General features: G+C 35.2%; 1 protein-coding gene across 8 annotated transcripts in view; it reads right to left on the reverse strand.

Annotated features, from left to right (window-relative positions):
* Positions 1-23,222, reverse strand: part of LOC124533496 (phosphatase and actin regulator 4) — a 54,078-nt gene continuing 30,856 nt past the window's right edge. For 3 of the 8 annotated variants that reach the window (XM_047108823.1, XM_047108827.1, XM_047108826.1), the window contains 9 exons: positions 10,301-10,408; positions 9,623-9,823; positions 9,168-9,381; positions 8,508-8,540; positions 7,137-7,367; positions 4,750-4,877; positions 4,482-4,621; positions 3,879-4,015; positions 1-2,870 (listed from right to left, as the gene is read on the reverse strand). In XM_047108823.1, the coding sequence (XP_046964779.1) occupies positions 2,855-2,870; positions 3,879-4,015; positions 4,482-4,621; positions 4,750-4,877; positions 7,137-7,367; positions 8,508-8,540; positions 9,168-9,381; positions 9,623-9,823; positions 10,301-10,408 (1,208 nt within the window). In that variant the 3' untranslated portion in view covers positions 1-2,854. Of the gene's footprint in view, positions 2,871-3,878; positions 4,016-4,481; positions 4,622-4,749; positions 4,878-7,136; positions 7,368-8,507; positions 8,541-9,167; positions 9,382-9,622; positions 9,824-10,300; positions 10,409-15,143; positions 15,363-23,222 lie in introns of those variants that run through there. The other 5 variants (XM_047108830.1, XM_047108825.1, XM_047108829.1 and 2 more) reach the window with 5 other exon arrangements.

Consider the following 23,222-nt stretch of genomic DNA (forward strand, 5'->3'; position numbering starts at 1 on the left):
GAGTATAAAACTTAATGTATAATCATAGTATTTACAAACTTATGTTATATAAAACAAATATTTTATGGCTATCATTATATACTTACTAATACAACATGTCATTAATAATTTACACAATATTCAAAATAAAAGCAACAGTAAACCAAGTACTGACAGCAATAGTTCTAATAGCACAAAAAGATACGCGATATAAATGGAAATAAAAGAGATTCCATAATTTACATGGTACTAAAATTATGTACAGATAAAAAGGAATAACTTTCGATACAATTGAATATTATTTTCGTTAATACTTTAAATAATATGGCGATAATTTTGCATAAAACACCATTTCACAAATGAAGCAGTCAATGAAGTGAGAGTGTCTCCTCTAATCGTGTGGAATATGGTATAAATAAAGTAACATTTCGAATTCATCAACAAATTTATTTGTAATTCAATTAATGTAAAAACGCTTAGTAATCCGATACTAGATATTGTTGTACAAAATATAACTCTACCATGAAATACAAATTTATAGAAGAAAATCAACGTGTTGCTTTAGGACAGCACCATTCGACATTTTTCAAAGTCTTAGAAATTTATACAAATGAAAGTTTAATGTACTTAAATAATTATAAAACACTACAAATAAAAGTCTTATCACATTTTATGGTAATTAAGTATGTACATACTGAGTGACGCCGGGTGAATATCATTGCAACTTATTTCTTAACATTACTATGATCCACTGCAAAACTTAGTCAGTAATTTTGCATAATATACATATTTCAACGATTGCAAAAAGTTAGCTAGCTAAAAGAATTTAGTTGAGCTTTAGATCTTTGGAAATCTGAATTTCTTACGATTACAATATCGATAAACATCTACGTTTTATCTATACAACTTTAATTGCGATCTAACAAAATTGTTTAGAAAAATAAGTCGTCATTTTGGCTTCCACTTTACCCTAAAAATGGAATGGTCTCACGAGCAACCATCTTATTATTACTGAATAAATATTGTATTACCCGAACATTTTGAGTGTCGCATTACTTCCAATTGATTTGATGCCTAAGACTCTGAGCAATCCGCAACGCATCGTGTAGTGTGCGACTGACGACACATCCCGCCGGTATCGTATGGAGTTCCGAATACGCATCTAATGGCACCGCTACTGAACAGAACATTGCTTCAAATGCATCTTATCTATAAATTATTTTACGAAGTATTAAGATTTTTATAAAAATGTTAAACATTAAACTTCAAACCACACCACGATCGAAATCAAAGTATAACTCAGCAGCATTATTGCTCTCTATACTATAATTATTTCGTAAATATAATAGTAAATAAGGTAATGTATCATATACGAAACGATGGAGTAATCTCGAAGGCTTTATAATTATCTAATGAACAGCTACAGTTTTAATTAATTGTTTATATTTAATCGTTTACTCGATATCATCCAATTTCGAATGACTAACATTAGTCGAAGGCTAGAGCGCAACGAGTTTAAAAGTTGTTCCCGCCGGTTGTCCGCTGGCCGTCTGGAGCGACTGCACCAACTAGGGGGCACCACCGAGCACTCCCTACTGTACTGTACTGTACTGTACTGCAATCGTACCGTGTGCGAGCGAAGACATTCCTTACAATGTTATTGCTATTATTCATTTTAATTACAATATTTTCGATATAAATTATTTCGTTAAAACGTCAATTTCCGTGTGATTACTATATTCCGCTCTAGTCGTAAGTAGGCTCGATTGTCACACAACTTTTCCGAATCATCATTTCGAGACTCGTTCATAACTATAACAGGAATTTTATATCGTATTTTTTATAAAGTATCTCCCTGTACTAATCAATAAATAATTATTATTATCCGAATTTAAATAACGAAAAAAATATAATAACCAATTTAATAATAATAAAAAAACAATTTACGTAACCGAATATTGTGATCAAGTCAATAGTTTAAAAATATAAAGATATAATGACAGTAGTTGTATTACAAAATTAATTATTACCTTATGTATGATACACCGTAAACAACAGTTTATATAAAAATCTATTGAGTTATTTAGATAAGGTTAATTTAAGTGCTAAAAATACGTAAATACATAAGTATGCTAAAGTATAACTGGTGGATGTTTAGTCTTTAATATTACATTAAAATAATAATGGTTGTTTAGTATTATAAAAATAAATTACAAGTTGAAAATCAAGTGCGTATGCGTTCCAAGTTTAATTCAAATAGGTTCTAATCTAGCTACATTTTTATTCAACTTTAAAATAATATATGTTCTAGAAATTAAACAAACATATATATGCCGAGATATTTTAAAATGTCGACGTCAACAAGCTACGTCACAAACTCAGCGCATACGCCTTATAGGAATTAATCAAGTTGTGACCAAAAAACGACTGCAAGAAATAAATACGATAAAAATCGAAATCTAGCTTAACGACTACTTAGTTAAAAGCTAGCAATATAAGACAAATAAAAATCACAATTCTACATAATTACTAAATCGGATACGTCTCACATTCGAATACGACTCGCTAACATCTACGAGCTTCATAAACTCAATCTCCAACCACAGTAACCAGTATCACTAACCTTTCGCGAAGGTCAATTCAAAGAATGTATAGGTACGCTTAGGATACGCGAACTAAATATAAATCGTACTCGACGAGAATAAAGAAGACGAGATCTCACCACGCACGGCTCACACGCGACTTTAGAATATTTAACACTTTACCGTTCGTCCTGGTAGGTTATTGCATACGTATCTTCCTCGGGGCGGAAGAAGTCAATATATATCGAGAGCATCACAGGCACGCCGTCGGCTCGGGGACACGGGCACAGCCGTCATGGTCTATGGAACCTGCGAACAAGTATTCATATTTGACCACCAATCTGAAATACATTCACCAACATACCATTTAATTATTTTAAACAACAAACACATCTCGTGTAGCGAATACTGGGAAGGCTATGTTTCTTGTCGAAAGTATATTTTTACGCGTGGTAACCTTCGTAACAAAGGTCAGATTAGTACTAGAGTACTTCTGCCATTGTTGCCAACGCTAATCGTGCCAAAATATATGTTTACAAATAAAACCTGTCAGAAACAATTATACAATTAATAATTAATCTTAATTTCTCATTATTAATTTCATAAAATTTACACGGCACGAGACCATTTAGTTACCATAGTAATGCTTTATTGATATGATTACAAAACATACCGCAAGTCTTTTAGCAACAAGGCGACCAAAAGATACTGTGTTGATATTGAATATATCGACATTTATTATTATTAATAAATGTAATATTTTGTTATCTAACTAACTTATTTTTATTAGAATACATATACATTTTATTTTTTAATAATCCTACATCTAAATCAAAATAAACTTAGGCTCTTATAAGCACTTTTGAATCGTCATTTTACAATTAAGTGAAGTTACCACCGGTTCGGAAAGTAGATTCTACCGAGAAGAACCGGCAAGAAACTCAGTAGTTACTTTTTCTCAACATCTAAAAAATACAAAGTCATGTTAGTTCAAAACAATTATTTAAATTATTATATCCTGCTTGGAAGTCAACAGGTATTAACTCCACGCTTTTTTATCATCTATAAAATCTTGTATCGAATAATATGCTTTTTCTACCAATGTATTTTTTACAAACGATTTGAACTTACTAAACGGCAAAGTTAAAAATTTCTGCGGAATTTTATTATCATCACAAACATGTATTTGAAATACAGGTTTTTGGCGTATATTCCAACTATTTGATCGATTTCGCATTTATGGCTGTACGTTTGGTTCGCTCGTTCAGTGAAAGCGGGGTGATTTAACATAGCGGTGTGGTGTAAGTATGGCGGTACCTGGTGAGGTGCTTGCTGTCCTCGTGCACGGCCATCTCGGAGCTCTTGAACTCGTTGAGCTCTCGCCGTATGGCCGCCTTGTCGCGCGGCGTCAGGCGCGTCCACGGCTTGTCCGCGCGCCGGTCGTAGTCGTGCGCCTGCGCCAACACACGCACACACGGTCACAAACACGATACATAACAGGCAGGGCCGGATTTAGGGAAGGGCAACCGGGGCAAAAGCCCTGGGGCCTCCAAGTGGGGGCCACAACGGTTTTCAGAGAGTTAAAAAATACCGAGATATAGTCAAATTATAATAATGTTAATAACATACTATCTTTAAAGTTACCGATACAAATAAATAAATCGTAGCTTAGAGATTGAAATAAAAAAAAAACACTTATTAGGGTCTCCACGCTCCTGTTAGTCTAGGGCCTCCACTGCTTTGTAGCCCCAGGGCCTTCAGACATTTTAATCCGACTCTGATAACAGGCAGAATGTTATCGGAATGTTTTCTTTCGGATAATTTATAACGGCTCTTGGACAACGATTCGATGCCAGATAAAACGATTAAATAATAAATAAAATTGCACGTTGTAGTTCTGACAGTAGTCAATATAAGTACCTGTGTGACTTCAATGTAGTCACTGAATCTGATGATTTTCTTCTCTTTAAGTTCGTCTACCGTCGGCCGGAAGCTGAGTTTGCGCAATAGGTATCGTTTCTTTTCCTCTTTCTGCTTCTTCTCTTCCGCGGGGGACTGACCTGTAAAAAGTGACAAATTACAATTATTTTAACTGTAGGTGCATGTTTCTAAATCTTAATAACATATTAACACTCAATTAACACTTAATATAAAAAATATAAGTATGGCGCAGTGTCCATTCACGTACTTTTGAGTATGTTTCTCTCGACGAGCTCCTCGGCGGTGGGGCGCATAGACAGCCGGCGGATGAGGCGCGCTCCGATCGCTTCCCACGACTCCTGCCGCTCGTGTTCGCTCTGCACCACCAGGATGTTCCTGCGTGCGAACCACAACGATTTCTTAGCATTTATCCGTCAACGCTCGCCTACGACATTAGATCTTTCGGGTCAACTAACGCGAGACGATCTCCGAACGCCTTCGAGGTACCGATGAGACAATACATTCGCTCCAACTGATCGCGCGCACTGGCAATTGGCCGCCGACACAGAATATGCCAAAGCTTGTATGATGCCGAAAACACGTTCATAATGTGCGATTAACATAAACTCTTGGCTTAATCCCAAGACTCGTAATCTGGTCTAGATTTAATTGATAAGCTCAGATAGCTCTCCTTTCGATCGACTGTTCAATAACTTAAAAAAAACTCAGAACTTAACATGATATGGCAAAATATTTAACGGCGATATCACTTTTTTGAAATAAGCACTTCGAAAACATTTTATAAACATAAATAAGAGCGTCATAATTGAATTAAAAATCGAATAGAGGAAGTAGTTAAAATATATGGGTGTGAGTATGCAAACGAAAATAAAACTCCCAGGCGTTCCTACGAGCCGCGCAAATAATACTGTCACGAACGCAGCGGTCGTACTACTGAAGACTACGTGTCTTATACAACAATAGGAATCAATGAGATTGATTATTCTATATGAGGTTAATTTACTGAAATATTGTTCATTTCGCTCAACTGTATAACTACTTCCTTGAGTGAGCTAAATAAAAACATGCGGTCAAAATCGGTACTATATAAATAAAACTTTAACATTCAAAATTATTTTGAACCAGTAGACGCCCGCAGCTTCACTCACATTTTAGGGTATTGGTTGTCACATGTTAGGCAACAAAACCTTATGTTCAAGCCTTGGAGTTCAAGTTTTCTTTAAACCAAAATTCAAAAAATTCGGTTCAGCGGTTTTGTAATGAAAAAGCGATAAACCGACGTCTGACTGTCTTTAGTTACTTTTGCGTTTATGATATTTCCTAATGTAGATTGACATCTGATATGTCTATCACAATTTATAATTATTAAAAATCATTTTCTTTGTTTCCAAACTTAATATAAATAGAACCAAGAATTACAAAAAAATACTAAAAGTTATGCACCCGTCAGTATTTTGGTAAATACACAAAAGTTGATACATTTCGAATGACATTTCCTAAATTTCTACAAACTTTTATCAGATCACGTATGTGTATTAACGTAACGTGTTTTTTCGGTTCGTAACTATTGAATTCTCCCAGCTGTTCTAGAGAATGCGCGTGCCAGAGTTGGCTCAGTGCCTGAAAGTTTGATTATATTGGCAGCGTACAAGGTACTTCCTACTACAATTGTCTATTTACTACGATTTCAAGTGCGAATAATACGTAGAATAGGATTACACTGCAGCTCTAATAATATATTTACAAGCACGATGACAAAACGTTCGCAGAAATTCGATAGATGCTCTCACGATTAGTATATGTCTTAATTTTACATAAAACTATTTGCAGCTGGGCTGTGATCGTTCTTTCTGCGGTTGCACAACTCATTATATTGGCACGAGTAACTGAGCGCTCATTAATGTATAATGAACATACGAGACATTCAAAGTCTACTTTGCTCGTGTGCTTGTCAAGAGGGCTTTCGGTAGAAGTCTATCTGACGCCTTATACAACATTGTTACAAAACCAAGTGTATCAAATTCAAAGTACTTTATTTTTCCTAAGCCAGTATTAAAATGCTGTTAGTACAAGATGTGTGAAATTAGAAAAGTCGTTGGATGCATTAATACACAAACGCAACCTGTTAGATATTTAGCGACGAAGCAAAATTAACCATGAGCAACTGTAACCGGAATATTAAAAGAATTTAGTGAACGTAACGAAATTAACGAGAGTCGAGACGGCCCAGTGGTTAGAACGCGTGCATCTTAACCGATGATTGCGGGTTCAAACCCAGGCAAGCACCGCTGATTCATGTGCTTAATTTGTCTTTACAATTCATCTCGTGCTCAGCGGTGAAGGAAAACATCGTGAGGAAACCTGCATGTGACAAATTTCATAAAAATTCTGCCACATGTGTATTCCACCAACCCGCATTGGAACAGCGTGGTGGAATATGTTCCAAACCTTCTCCTCAAAGGGAGAGGAGGCCTTTAGCCCAGCAGTGGGAATTTACAGGCTGTTGTTGTTGTTGTTAGTGAACGACAAAATGTATGAGATCGCTTCCTGCAAACGACCGGAGAGCTATCAGGAGCGGGTTTAACCGACGGCTTAAGCCAGGGGGAGTGAGAGGCCTTGGGGCGGCAGGCGTACCTGTTGATGAGCTCCTGGCGGTCGGGGCGCAGCGCCAGCTTGATGTTGAGGCTCTCCTTGCGCGCGAGCTTGGCGGCCACGCGCTCCGACTCGCTGGAGTACTCGTCGCGGTACTCGGGCGCGCCCTCCCACGGCCGCGCGTTCTCCTTGTTCTCCAGCGTGTTGCCCACGCGCACCGGCCGGCTGCTGTCGAGGGGGCGACTGCCGTTATTACTCCGATAGCTCTTTGTACTATGGGCAGGGAACGAATATATAAATAAATATAAATATATAAATATGAGACAACATCACATACATTACTCCGATCCCAATGTAAGTAGCTGAAGGCACTTGTGTTATGGTAATCAGAAGTAACGACGGTATCACAAACACCCAGACCCAAGACAACATAGAAAACTAATGGTAATCTACATCGACTCGGCCGGGAATCGAACCCGGGACCTCAGAGTGGCGTACCCATGAAAACCGGTGTACACACCACTCGACCATGGAGGTCGAATACAAATCCAGTTCAGATTATAGAATATGTGTCGGGCGCGGCATTGAGGGGACGCGTGAACATTACACTACACCTGTTCTTTGTCACGTGCTATTGTTATTTCATTAGAGGTATTTAAATGTGCGAAATTACAATGTCCCAGCGTTCTGGAAAACGAGAGAAAAGCGAATGAATGTAATTTTATCGCTAATTAGTAAGGGATCGTCGAGGCAGACGTGCGTGACCGGCGTCGCACTCGTCGCCGTTATATTCCACAGCACGCTATTGTCATACGTTAATGAGATTTTAGTATTATATATTCTATTTATTAAATTGAAATGAAACATAAAATAATAAATAACCAAGGAATGAAATCAGATCTAATACTATAAGTGATTAAAATAAAATTCTTACATAGTTTTAATGAACATAGCGTTACTATTTGGTTCGCATATATTCGTTACTTTTATATGCAATTTAACCGACAGATACATAAACATGCAGTACAGACATAACAAGAGATAGAACAATAGCATAAACAGCCAAATATATCTATAAACATTAACCATTCAACAGACGACATAGAACTACGCGACTTACGATCTGGTATGTCAAGTACATTCAATCAGTTGTGGGTGTGTATCAGTTCAGCTAATTGTAGGATCTATTGTGGCGCGTGTGAGCGTGAGTTTGAGTGTGAGTGTGAGTGTGAGCGTGAGCGTGTGTCGTGTTAATGATCGTCGGCGCAGAGGTCGTGGAAGTGAGCGGACACTAGGTACATGAAGACAGATGATAGTCGGAAGCGTGCGATGCACGATGCATGGGCGAAGGCGAAGCGGACCGTCGGGAGGTCTGTGAGGCGCGACAACATCGACATAACGAGAGAGTGTTACCATATGCGGATCCTCGGCTTGGGCGGCGGCCGCCTGCTCGTCCGCATGATGGAAATAAACGCACACTTACAACATGGCCGCGGAAACCGATTCGTTGGCGATCGCTCATCGTTTACAGTATGGCAGTAACAGTGCAGTGGTACAGGAGTTGCAACACAAATTGCGACTCGCGCGGTCTTTTGTGTAACCGCGCGAAATTTTCCTGTCCACGTTAAGTATTGCTAATGCTTCTATTATTTAAATTGCTAATAAGGTTTACCACACGTATGAACGTTTATTCAATTGTCCACGTTTAACGCGCAATAACTTATTCACGTGTGTAATATGTTAAATATTTCAAAGCGACAATATTTTCATGTGAATTTTATGCACTATTCAATTTATTATAATTCGAATTAATTGTCAATGAAATAATTATTGTTTTATTCGTGGAATTTAGTCTATCGCACTAAAATATCTTCTAAAACTAAACAACACTAATTAATTTCACAGAAATATTATTTTAACAACGGAAAGTTTATAAATTATTTTTATCATTATAAAGTAAATATTGTAATTGTTATAGTATTGTTGCAAAGATTAAGAATTTCTGTTACTATTGATATCTCAAGTCACGTATCTTGCAAACGGTTATGAGTGACGTAAGGGGCGTATACTGACTTAAAGCTGGCGTGGTGGTGGTCCTGGCGCGGCGCGAGCGGCGTGGCGAGCGGCGTGCCGGCGGGCGAGGCGGCAGGCGCGGGCCGCTTCTTGAGCGCCGACTTGAGCGGCACGGCGTTGAACAGCGGCTCCTTCGGCGGGATCTCCTCCACGCGGGACGTGTCCGCCGCGCCCGCATCCGTCTCCTCCTCTTCCTGCGAGTCTTCCTCTTCGGCTGACGAAGCGACCGACCGGATCGTATTAATTTGAGTCGTGCGAGGCGAAACTTATAAAGTTTACATTTGATCAAACATATTATACAAACATAAAATATTATATTATATAAAATACCGGGAAAATTACCCGCAAGCTGGTTGCATTTAAGACCAATATTTAAAATGAAGGTGCAATTTTATATAATTTGAATATATTAATTTGTAAAGAAGCATTTCGATTTGTTATTCGTTAATACTAACAATCGGACTGTGTGTTCGTAAGCTGATGCGTGTGGTGGTGTCGCGTGGGACTGGGCGAGCTGAACATGGGTGGTGGCGGGATGGGCCCGATCTCCGAGAGCGCGATGGGCGGTTCCGGCAGTTCCGACAGCATCAGCTGCTCCTCCGCACTGACGTCGCCCTCGCTGCCTCCACCCACGCCACCCATGCCGCCATACCCCACTACAAGTACAAATATTATGTCAGCGTAAGGCAGTAAGCTAGCAACCGAAACCTTTGTGATATAGTAAAACGTCCAGACAAAATTGTATGTATTGCGAGAGATATAAGTAGGTGGATATATATTCGAAAGACGTGGCACATATTGCGAGAATAGATATTTCATGGTATAGTAAAATAGGAAATCGTTGGCAATGTTATTCATACTCATCGTAAGAGAATAAATTTAAAATAAAATTTTGATATTACTAAACATCATATTTGACTTTTAAGTTTTAACTATACATGTATAACATATTTATAAAGCAATTCAACACACGACACGTTACGATGGTATAAAAATGAAAACGATAGAGAATAGATAACTCACAATGCGAAAGTTTAAGCATAACGCTAAAGGAATTTCTCGTCATTGTGAGTGGTATGACGGATGATTTTCCTTAAGCGGATGATAATGATGGCATTCGAGACGTGACTCACCGTCGCTTTGATAGCATATCCGCCTCGGGAGCTTGCCCGCGCTCAAAGAGTTCGGTCTCTCGGGTCTCACTAATTCGCCACCATTCTCCAATTTATCTTTCTTTGGTTCTGAAAAGATTGAAAGAAAAAGTTAATAAAACATAAGTTATTTATCCATTCGGAAGACACTTTCTGAAACAATGAGTAGAGCCGAATTTACTAATCTTACTAAATAATGAAACATTCATTGGTCGCCTGTTGCGTCATCGGTCGCCAAGGACCAATTACCATTGAGATTAAAGTCAGACGAATTAATCTAACTTTAATCAGCTTGTCAGAAACTAGACGTATTAGTGATAACATATGTAACTCCAAAGTCTCCATGTCATAAGTATAATTACCTAATTTATAGTTTATTAAAATAATTTAATTCAATTCAATTCTTAGTTTAATGGCTTGTAGTTGTGCCGGCAGGGCACAAAATAATTTATATTTAAGTTATATATCAAATGAAAAAAAATCTGTAACTGCTGCCATAATTATTATTAGTATTTTTTTATTTATCATACCAATTAAATAGATCCTTAATTAGTCTGGCTTTTCGCTGGCTGATGTTGTCTATAAACTTAATAAAGGTAAAATCTAGATTTAACTAAAGATAGTTCTCGTTAGACCTTGTTTACTATTACACATGGCGTTTGACCTAAATACTTTTATTCGATATTTATGGCACTAGTGGTTTATAAACAGCGTGAATATCAAAGTTTCAATGCCATCAGGAGTAATTGAACAAGCGAACCGGGAACGCGGCGTCACCATACAATGTCGATAGGACTAAAAATAGCGACAGTCGAGCGACGATCTGTGGCACGCGACTCCCATTCATTGCCGGCGCCGACACCTATCGGCCTTCAACACATGCCGCTGTTTATTATTAACACGTCCTGTCTCCCGTACCAGGCACGCAGTAGTCAAATCTAGATCGCCGACGAAAGGAGTCTGATATACGTTTCGATACTGATAATACGATAAGTTACAACTCCGTCGAGTGCCTAACCTTGCGTGACGAAATACAATAACTTGCACCTGGCAGCGCCACTTTGCTATTTTCACGATTCGCAATGAAATTGCTTAAGAAAAAATTTCATCATAGTTCTATTACATTAGAATTCCTTATGAAAGAAACATTACGTTGGCCTTTAACGAATGATTCGAGATATCGAATAAATGTCAATCTGTCTTATTATAAACTTTGCGATCTGATTATCGAATACAATAAAAGCTGTATTGGGATAGGATTGTAATAACTGATAAGACTGTGCACTATAATAGACCGGACATTATTTTAGATGTTATAAAAATGACACAGTATACCATGCTTACATTGCTGTGTAATACTCATAACATAGCCTCAACTTTCACCGATAAAATTGCCAAGTATACTCATTTGTCTATCGAATTGTTCGGAAATTCAAGTAGTTGTAACTGTTTTTATGTTTGAACAAAATCCCACAAAAACGGAAACAAAAACCTCGATAAAACGAAAACGTTGAAAATAAAACAATAATAGTCTAAAAATATTGAAATATATTTTAAGTGACGGTATATGAGTCAACATGCATTTTTATAATTGCGCAAGTAGTTCAGCGAGTGCTTTGATTCAACAGGCGGAGTAAAGTGGTGCGCGAGCACGATTCGGGTAGTGGGCGAAAGGTCCCCGGCTGCGATCGATGCGGCCGCCCTTGGCCAAGGCTCTCGCGGAGAGGATAAAAGTCGTTATGTAAGTTACTAACTACATCATCTCGAGGTGTTATAAAACATATTATATGACAATTTAAGATTTATACTAATACCAACATTAAGATCGATTACAAAGTAATTTTAAGACAGAGTATTTCATTGTTAAAACTTAACGTAAAACGGAACTAGTACATGTTAACTTCATACTGGTTTTTAAAAATGACGTCGTATGAAAAATATGTCAATAGCGTGAAGGATAGATATTGGATAGTCAGAGGAGGCAGCTCAAACATTAATAGCACACACAATGTCAAGAGTACGCGTAGTGAAAACGCGTAAGCGGCGCTCTCTCGTGTTTCTCGTCATGATGCGTAAAACGACGCCGAAGACGTTTCGACTGAAAGCTTGTTAAAAATAATCACTGCGCTAAAATGAAATGGACCCATTTATTTTTGCGTTACTATTATACATTAATTTAACGAAGTGTGTCCGTATGCTATCAAATATTTAACTTTGATAGGAGTAGAAGTGTCTTTTTTTCAAAAATGAATTTATAAATGTATAATTTTAAAACGAAAATTAACACTACGAATCGTTAATATTAAAATTATAATTCAAAATCGGCAAATGGTTTGATTAACTTGTAATCGAGTTCTAATAATTATAATCAGTTACAACTTTTGTTGAAATAATGAATGAGTAAAAATCACACAGCAACAATGATTTAAAAGTATTATAATTCAGATTTCAATTATTTCTCACCCCATTTAGATTTTGAATCACATTAACAATAAAATGTCATAACAAAATACATTTTAAATAGACAGATGTAGGTCGGCAATTGCTCACAGTAGTATTTGTGAGGCAAAAACGTTTGCGAAGGTGACGAAATGTAAGTGGGCGACTAAAGAGCAACAAGAAGCATGAGATAACATTCTCATACCGAAAGTCACTAAACTTTAGCGATTTACTTTGATATCTAAGTATATAATTAATAGCGTTGGCCTATTAAATATGTGATACAAGATCATTATATAAATGAAATTTTTGAGCTAATTTATATTACAACACCGTTCCTACGTATGTTTTGCGTGTTACAGAATAGATGTGATTAAAAATAGCTTTAGCTCTTCGTATTTACCGTCCTTGTCCTAATAAAAAGAAATTCAATCATGAAAATATTGAATTTTAGGAGACAAATATTAAACCGTCAAATTAAAAACAAACAAAGAGAATTGCTTGCTTCGGAATTCAACGTTAATTGCATGAGCATTAAAGGTATTCATTGAAAGGTATTCAAATTATTTACATGAAATTATTAAATCTTAAATGTCAATGTCGATTCGTACTCGTTACTTCCATAGCCATTAAAACGCATCCTCCACTATTAAGGACTAGAATCCGAAGCATAATAAAATATCGTCTGTTCGGATTGGCCAATGCACATTTTTCTTTACTGCGGAATACAATATCGCACTTATGAATTATTTAAAAATACAGAAATGGTTATAGCTGGAATTCCGATTACTCCTTTATGGTATAGCAAAGATGCGGACAAATAAGATTTATATAATAAGTATTTCCATTAAAAACTGGAATCTTTGTAAACAATAGGATAAATGGAGCATTGATATCTCAACCGGGAGAGACGGCCGTCACGGGCGGAAGCAGCCGCGGTGGGTCAAGGGCGTGCCGCGGCCACGACCGTCAGCCTTCTCTCTATCATACGCCTGGCATTCTTCGAATTATTGCCTTTAGGTATGCCTTTTGTCTCAGACAAAGACTATTATATAATACCTAGCGAGCTAGGGAACGACCATTGAAATTTCTTTTTATTTTCTTTAATTTAGCTTTCAACTGAAATAAAACATCCGACGCTTTATTAAACGAACAATTTAAAATAAAATTAGTTTTTTATTTAATTATTATAGTCGCAAATCACATATAAGGCTAGAGTTAATTAAAATGGCGCACCTTGTTCACGTGTAAAAGGCTTGAATCAAGAATATCCATACATTAAACAGTTAGAGGTCACGTCGCGACGCCTCTGTCTATATTCACTGGCATTGACACTCGATGACCATAGTCGGTTCGATTATTACGGCAAAATATCTTTCGAATATCACTTACTCTTCTTCAAAATCTTTGAATCTTGTTTGATTATCGATGTTTACGTTATGAGTTATTTCATTTGATCATTATTATTGTCACACACAACTTATTATGAATATTTTGGTTGGGGTGTGTAATTATATAGTCAATTAAAGGAAAAATTATTCATTAATCATATTTCAACGTCTTGTCCTCCCGAGTACGATTTTGAAGTGACAGATTTCGACGTAAGTCATTTCCACAAGTATAAAAGTTTGTATCGAATGTAGAATAAACAAAGAAACATTTTTAAAGAAAACATTTCATTATAACAAAGTAACTGATGAATATTTTGGTAATTCACTGTTTTGGGCATTGACATATAACTATAGTAAAAGTAACTCTATACTACATTTCGTATTGTATAATAAAATAATTAGTAAGTATTAAGTCTATTTTAATATTAAATAACGATCATAAATTTAATTATAATGAATAATTTTATTACACAATGTTCTTAATTATTAATGTAAGCTCTTACGAGCAGTTGTTGTTCGTAATTTGAAAAGTTTATATTCAATTTAAAGTTAGTTATTTTTTAACTATGTATACATTATACCGGTAATAAAGTAAGTACTTTCCTGCTTCTATCAATTAGATTGTAAAAGTATGTCATATTTAATAAACGAAATTATTATAAGTCCTTTGAAAATTAACGAATTCGAACTTTTATCATGAATATAAGAGACGAAGAAGTAACAAACATAATCAAACATTGTACGTTGTTTTGAAAAACTTAATATTAACAATCAAAAAAATATACAATAAATAAGCTTCCATTATTTAACTGCAAAAAATGACAGAGAAAAATAAAATCGTATGACTGTTACCATGAAATTAGAAAAATATGTTGCGTGCGATGATTTCATGGTGATGTTTGTATGGGTTTAATGAATGCAAGTCACTGGCTTAAAGTTCGAAAGGTGCTTAGCGCAGAGGAAGTGCATGGTGCAACGTGGACTAGGTGATGTACCATTGGAGCGCGCGAAGAGCGTAAGGTTAGAGGAGTGTCTGGGCACGGGGGACTTGCGGCGCACATAGTAGTGGTCGTGGCGCTGCGGTGGCGGCGGTGGGACGAAGGGCGGCGGCGGCGGCAAGCGCGAGGGCCTTCGCCTCGCGCCGCCCGCGAAGGCGTCCATTGCGGCGAGCGTCCCGACGTCGCTCATGCTCGCGGCGCGCTGGCGGCTGGAAGACTGCGGGTGCCCGCGGATCGTTACCCCTCGCCTGCCCGCCCCGCCCGTTCTACAAGCTCAGCTCCGCGCGCGCTCTTCGATCGCCGCCCGCCCTCCGCACTTTGCCGACCGCCCACACACCGCTTCGCTTTGTTTTGAATTTTTAATTTAACGCCATTCATCCCGCGGCGGCGCTACGTGAAACGAGAAACTAGCACCATTATACTTGGCAAAGTTCGGTGACCGGCATTCATTACTTTATCTAATATATATGGCAAATTAAAGTTGAGTAACTTCTATATGTAGTCCTCAAACCTAAAGCTTACATAAACAAACCAAAGTTCAAGTAAAGTTTCATTTGTTTTTCAGAACATCATTTATCTATCTTGCTGCGAAAAGGAGACCCAAACTTAACTTTACTTTAAAAAGTAAGTTAATTAGATAGAAAAAAACTATAAATATGTTACACTAAAAGTGTCTAAGCTAAGATGTGCATCATGTCACAGCTGATATCATAATAATTTGAGTGCTGTGTCCTTTAAAAATAGCAGTAAAAGTTCTTTATGTGCGTGTTTTCATTTATAATTCATCAATATAATTTCAAGATGTAAAAATTACAGTCCACTAAAAATAAAAAGTACCAAAAAAAATAACTTAAGAATAGATTTCACCACTACTATTTCACTCAATGAATTTTAACTGCTTGATGTTTTTTACAACACTACTTTTATCAATTCAGTTAAAACATAAACACAGCGGAACAAGCGTCATCCTCCTACGCGCAATATTACTTCTTCTCGGCATGTGCAGCCAGCTCTATGACGTCAGCATGTCACGGTCAAGTGCAATCATCATTAAACGCTCTTATTATTCTTGCCTCTATAATTATCCAGCAAAATATATTCAAACGAGTGCATGCAATATTTATTTATTCAGACTTGCTAAAAGCAGCATAAAGTCTAAAACTTTAACCCTTTCCAGAACAATGGATTTACTCTTTAAAAGTCAAGGTCATTCGAGTTATTCTCTTTGATATAAATAGAAAGAAAAATGAACAGTGATGTATAAATAATTCATTCATACGATAGAAAATTCAACTATTAATAGTTTACTAAGTTAGCAAACGACTCTACTAATACTATTAAAACGAAAGTTTGTATCTATAGATATTTGTTAGTCTTTCAGGCAAGAACTACTGAATTAATTTTAATGAAACTCTACTATAACACACAGGCTGTAATTTATAAAGATATTTTGTGAATAAAACTTGATAACCATTTCCAAAACCGCGAATGCAAACTAGTATAGTACGACACAAATTAGATGTAGCATCGGAAAATGCAATGGAATGAAAATAAAACCGATTACTGCCGATTTACACAACCAATAGAAATAGCTCCCTATCGCGCCATTCAACGCTATTCGTCGCTATAGATTCACGCGTCAGAGAAAGCAAGTGCATGTAAATCGACGCGTCAAATTGACGAATATATATTAGGTCATGTTACAAGTTATTACGTTTGTGCAAAGATCATATTCGCATGAGAAATAAATATTGATAATTTGGGATAGCGTACTCAATTCGGATGTGATCGGTTTTACGAATTTTGCCGATGCGACATCTAAGTTGTGTCGTACTATACATGTAATATTACGAAAAATACATTAAGTTAAAATATTACTCATTAATATCCATCGAAATACATCGAACAATAGTTTATATGGATTGATTTTGACTAACGGTAAGGTTTGTGTATTCTCCTACTTCCTATTCGGAACAACCAATAATTAATAAGTCCTTATTAACGTAATTTTTAATAGATTCTTTATAAAACTTATTCTCGACTCGTTATTCACGTTAATAAGTTAAAGGAAACATTAAGATAGATTAGTTTAAAAATGAAACGATACCAAATACGAAAATAACTTCGAAGCAGGCCAAACAAACTCAGTCATGAATCCAGCAAAATTGCTCTTTTTAAGTAAAAGTCTAACATCAGTCAATAGTACCGGCTGCCATTTTTCAGCTCTTAACCCAAATCTTTCTATGAAATATGAGAGTTATTTTTTTTTTAAATTAATGAACATAATGATGTATCTTTATATTAATGAAAAGGAATGTTTTAAAACTCAATAATACGCTACGCTAAAAATACGCTCATAAACACTGACTTTTTAAAGTGTGATTGAAACAAGACAAAGAAAATAAGTAACTGGTAGAGTCGGCGGATATCACTAGTGTTCGAATGTCATAAATATTTCAAATGTGTTTGCGGAGTCCGTAATCTATTAGTTATATGTGGCGTGGGATATCCCATTACATTATTCGTGTGAAGTTCAAATATGAATTTCTATCATCCTTTTGATTAATTACTGTATGAAAACTTTATATCATCTTGTATTTATACAACATTAATTACATAATTATACATTATTCTCGTATCAATAAATATACATTAGATTTTTACCTGAATATTGAATATACAAAAACCTAAAATACAAGTGATAGGTTTAACACAAAAAAATGGCTTCAAATCCTACTGAAAGAAAATAATTTTAATAAAAAAATCATACCGTATTTTTTTACCCTTACCGCCGGGGACGGAAGGCGCGTGTGCGGGCTTTTCAAGCCGCGGGCAGTTGCGATCACCATAGCGTTTACAGACTGACAGCGAAATACATATAATATATTAACGTTGTCTCGAGTTAAGTGTGTTTTCTTTTTAAATATATTCAATTTGGTAAAAAAACACTGGAGAGCATAGTGAACAAATTGCGTCTTAATTTCTTTTCACTACCTTTTCATAGCATGTTTATTAATATATAGTAGCGGCCCGGCTTCGCATGGGTGCAGTGCTGATACTAAATAAACTACAGAGTTTTTCTTATTTATTTCCATGTATTATATACAAAAACCTTCCTTTCGCAATGATCTATCTATTAAAAAATAGCATTAAAATCCGTTACGTTATTTTAAAGAGCTGAGCATACATAGGGACAAACAGCGTTAAACAATTTTGTTTTATACTATGTAATGATCAATGAAAATATGTCAACAATGTATATTATTTTCTTTCTGCTTTGGGTAAAAAATAAAAATCGTTGAATGGTAAATGTAAATAAAAAATATAAACATATTTATTAAGTAACTCAAATGCGCCTATGTAAAATTTCAATATCCATAATTTCGCAACGAATACTTTTAACGAATTTGGTACCGAGACTATTTCTATCACCTTTCGGGTCCCCTGACGCGTTTCAGATTCGCCGTTTACGCTTAGCGAATATTCGCAATCCTGTGACCAGGACGCAGTATCTACTTTTACCTTATTTTTGTTGAAAATTTTGCTTATTCTTTTAAAAAAATACAAACAGTTCATAAATGACGGAGTTCTGATATAACAAACAAAAAATATACCAAAATTAGCGGAAATACAAACATACGTATGAATACAGAGTGTCTATGTGTTTTGGAACAGTCTGTAAAATTCCCACAGCTGGACATAGGTCTCCTCTCCCTTTGACAAAGTTTGAAACAGTAAAATAGATTGTTAGTCTTTCAATATGAAAACTAAATAGATAATCATTGTTGAAAATTAAATAAAAACAGAAATCCATTCCGTTAATAAGTGCTATCAACCCACAGCAAATTCTCATTTCGGCTTGTGGTGAAATGTATACAAAACAAACCCCTACTACTTAATATTATTAGATTAGAAAACACGATTAAATCAAACACTCAGGCTTAGATAAACACCACTACGGCCTTTACAAATATTTGGCATGTGATCGATTTCGAGACCGTTAGTGCAGAAGCCAACCGTTTCAGTGAATATAGTTATGGGTCTATATGTATTATACATATATGTTTGTGCTTAGTTAGTGATCCGCAATAAAAGAATGGTTATAAATTTGAAATGATGTGTGTATTATTTAACTTATTTCGATAAATCATTTTATCACTGGACGGGTTATTTCTCAAAAGTGATCTACCCTTAATTATAGAGCTATGTGTAAAAAGGGAGTAATTTTCAATTTCTTACCTAATCCGTGGCCTAATTGAATGTATTAATAGTCTGTAAATTTGTTAACTTGAAAATAAGATTCGTTACTCTGCCTAACATGAACCAATATGCATTGGAAAACGTATATCAATATTTCCCATACAACAGCAAGTTTTCAGATCAAGCAAAGTTAAAAATTTACATTTATATTGTAAGTAATCAGCATGCTTGTTAAATTTAAAATTCCTACATGAAAATAAAACAATAGCATGTACTTTTTGGTGAATTTTTAAAAGCAAACAAATAATTAACCAACTACTTTCCACTCTAAAACTAAAAGGGTAACTTTGTCAAATTAAGGAGTTACAAAATACCAGAGTTCGTTATCATCAAAACGATATAAGTAAACGTTCTCAAAAGCAAACGATTAATTTTACTTCTGTTACAGAACAAAGGATAATAACGTACAGTTTTACAGAACAGCAACGTGAGTGTATATTGACAGTGATGAACCGCGACCAGGTGGTCTATTGTCTGCCTGTATATCCTTAGCAAACGTATAATCAAAACAAGTGTTTCAATCAAAAGCTACTATATCACGTAGTATTATATTCACAAGTATGCAATCAATACAAAAAGTATTTTTTTCAATGTAATGTATTTTTAACCATTTTTACTAGTGCTTAAAAGTAGTCGAAATTTAACCACTGATATTCCATTACTCTGACTACAGAACATTGCATTCATTCTTTTTAAAATAGGTATATACTTTAAATATTTTTAATTAAAATGTGTGGCTGTCACTTAAGGTTACATATTTTGTGTTAAAAACATATAAGAGTTAATGTTACAGTAATCATCGATCCTATGTTTGACAAGGTGAAGTGTTTGTATTACACTTAACGAAAAAATATCAATCGACGGTTTTTAATGAACGATTATGTACGATCTATAATTTATTTTTTACCTTTAACTTTATAAATATATACATATACAATCTGAACCATTTAAGGATTCATTTAAATAAACACAGTTTTTTTATACAAATCGTAAACACACAACAAACGGACTTTTCACTTTATAGTACACAAGATTTATCTACGATAAAGTGAAAAGAAAGAAAGTATTTATAATTGAATATTAAATTATTTTATGCAATGAATTTATATGCACAACTAAAAAGGTTAAAGGTTACGTTAAACAAAGAAAAATATGAAACAACTTCATTTCGTATACAGCTGTTGCTTTAATATTCAATTTTAATTTGAAATATGGAGACAAGGTTGAGAGACGATTTTCACAAACATTATTCGTATTTAGATCATAATATTACTCTAGAGGCTGGATTATGAGTTGCAAAACTCCTATTTCTGATTCAAACCCCAGGTCTGAACAAATAAATGGCTATATGTTAATTTATTAACCTAATAATGGTTCATAAATCAAGGTATTTCCGTATCAGCATAAAGTATGACAGTGGGTAGTGTCAAGATTTCTACGTCTGTATAGAACGTAAAGCTGTCCGAGCCTGAGCAATCTCCGTTTGTGTCGGATTATCAACCAATTCGTTTATTAGAGAGTGCACCCGTATTTGCACACACTCAAGTGACTCAAGAACCATTATATCTCCCAGACAATTGGCTATTCTTATCGTTGTCGCTGTAACCGAAATCGTTTAAAAAAACCTTAGTAAAATAAGAATTCAATATAGTTTTTGCGACAAAATTAAGATAGTAGTGCTTAACGCTCTCTTATTGGACTACTAAAAGTGATCTTAACTTCATGCTCTACATATCAATCTCTATTATCTTCATCCACACTGGTTTTATAGTTTTTTTTACAAAAAAGGGAAGTGATTTGTATGGTTTTTACAACACAAGCATCATCATTTTCTGAGAAATTAATAATATTTCTATTTACCCGTAATTAAATACAAAGTTGCTACAAAAATGTGGTAACCGCTTCCAACAGTCTGTAAACTTCCCACTGTTGGGCTAAGGCCTCATCTCCCTTTAGAGGAGAAGGTTTGGAACATATTCCACCACGCTGTACCAATGCGGGTTGGTGGAATACACATGTGACAGATTTTATATTAAATTAGACACATGCAGGATTCCTCAAAATGTTTTCCTTCACCGCCGGGAACGAGATGAATTATAAACACATCAAGCACATGAATATTCAGTGGTGTTTGAAACCGCAATCATCGGTTAAGATGCACGGGTTCTAACCACTGGGTCACCTGGTCCATCTTAATCGTCGTAATTGTTGTAATCGCTTGAGGATCATGATTGAGCCTGTTTGAAATATTAAGCTCCAAAACTTGTATAATTAAAAAATAGTTTACCATATATATGCACAGAAAAATTGATATCACAAGACGGTATAATTTCGACACGAGTTAATACAAACGTCGCAACAGCACACAATGACTGATACAATTTGTCTTCAAACTGTTTTTCTCCGCTAGTGAGTATTTGCAATGGCGTCTGCATTTAAAGAATTTTTCGAATGCCGGTTTTGTATAATTTGTGAGAGTGAAGCAAATATAACAATAGCGAGACAGAAAGTCTCAGATATGATCAATTACTTTTATGTGAAAGTTTTTGTTGAAAACATTTTAACGCTGCGTGCCGATTCGCTTTGTGAGGTTTTATTGTTAAAACAATTCTTTCATTCTAGAGCTATTATTTTAAAGTTTACATTATAATTACCGGCAAGTATATCCACCGTGACTCAATTGATATATTCATCTTTCCATCGTTTGAGTCAAATAAAAATATAATTACAATATAAATACAGAAGCGAGTTTGGCAACGATCTTGGCCAATAATAATTATTATCATATTGAGATTAAGCCTCTTTTGGCTGTCTTTTAGTCTATGAATATAAACGATAATTTCTGTACATACTGCATACATTGTAGTTGATATTTATTTTCATATGATTAATAAATCAATACAAGGAGATTTTAAATATGAACGTTTAAATAAGAATTTACTTTATTCATTCAATTAATCTCTAATTTAAAGTGCAAAATGCGATAGTACAAAAGAGCTGTGTGACCGAAGAAAAATACTAATATACATCATATAAAAACAAATCATAACAATCAGACGAACTTTCAGATAAAACCATAAATCAATAAAAAATTAAGTTTTCCTTATGATTTAGGTAAACGAACGTGCAAATGGGCTACCTGATGGTAAGTGGTGACTCGCCCTTCATTCTGATGAACAGATATGCTACCACCAAACAGCTGTACACAATATTGTTGTTTTAATTTGAAGGGAGAGTAACCACTTACCATCAGGGACGTACCTTAATATTGCATTAATTAAACTTTAAATGTTAATCCTTAAGTGTTGGTGCAATAAAGTATAAAAAATAAATATTTTATTAATTATTATAAATTTTACCCAAAACATAGTAGGCATATCGTTTACTATATTAGAATCAAGTACAAACAGAATATGATAATGATTCAACTGACGTTTGTACATTGTGTTTAACTAGAAAGAAAAAAATAGGAAAGAATAGACTATATCAGTACGTACGACTTATAAATTATTTTACAATATAAAAGTTGAGGCAAATGATTTAGAAGACTTTGAATTAAAAGAAAAGCTTAGCAATATTTATTTCGACTATATTCTACTTGTAGATTAGCAATTACTTGCAAATGCAACATGCAAAGAACTTTTATAATTGTGGCCTGCCATAACTGTGGTCAAGTATTAACGTGCCCGAGCAACTATTAAAAATAGAAAAAAAATACTTAAAACCACAATTGGATAACAGACTTTTGGTTCATTATTTGGCTTATATCAAAAAAAGCAATAAGTCAAGAAAACATAAGAAGAAAAACATAATAAT

The sequence above is a fragment of the Vanessa cardui genome, chromosome 11 (assembly GCF_905220365.1).
Source record: "Vanessa cardui chromosome 11, ilVanCard2.1, whole genome shotgun sequence".
In the NCBI taxonomy this organism is placed as follows: Eukaryota; Metazoa; Arthropoda; class Insecta; order Lepidoptera; family Nymphalidae; genus Vanessa; species Vanessa cardui.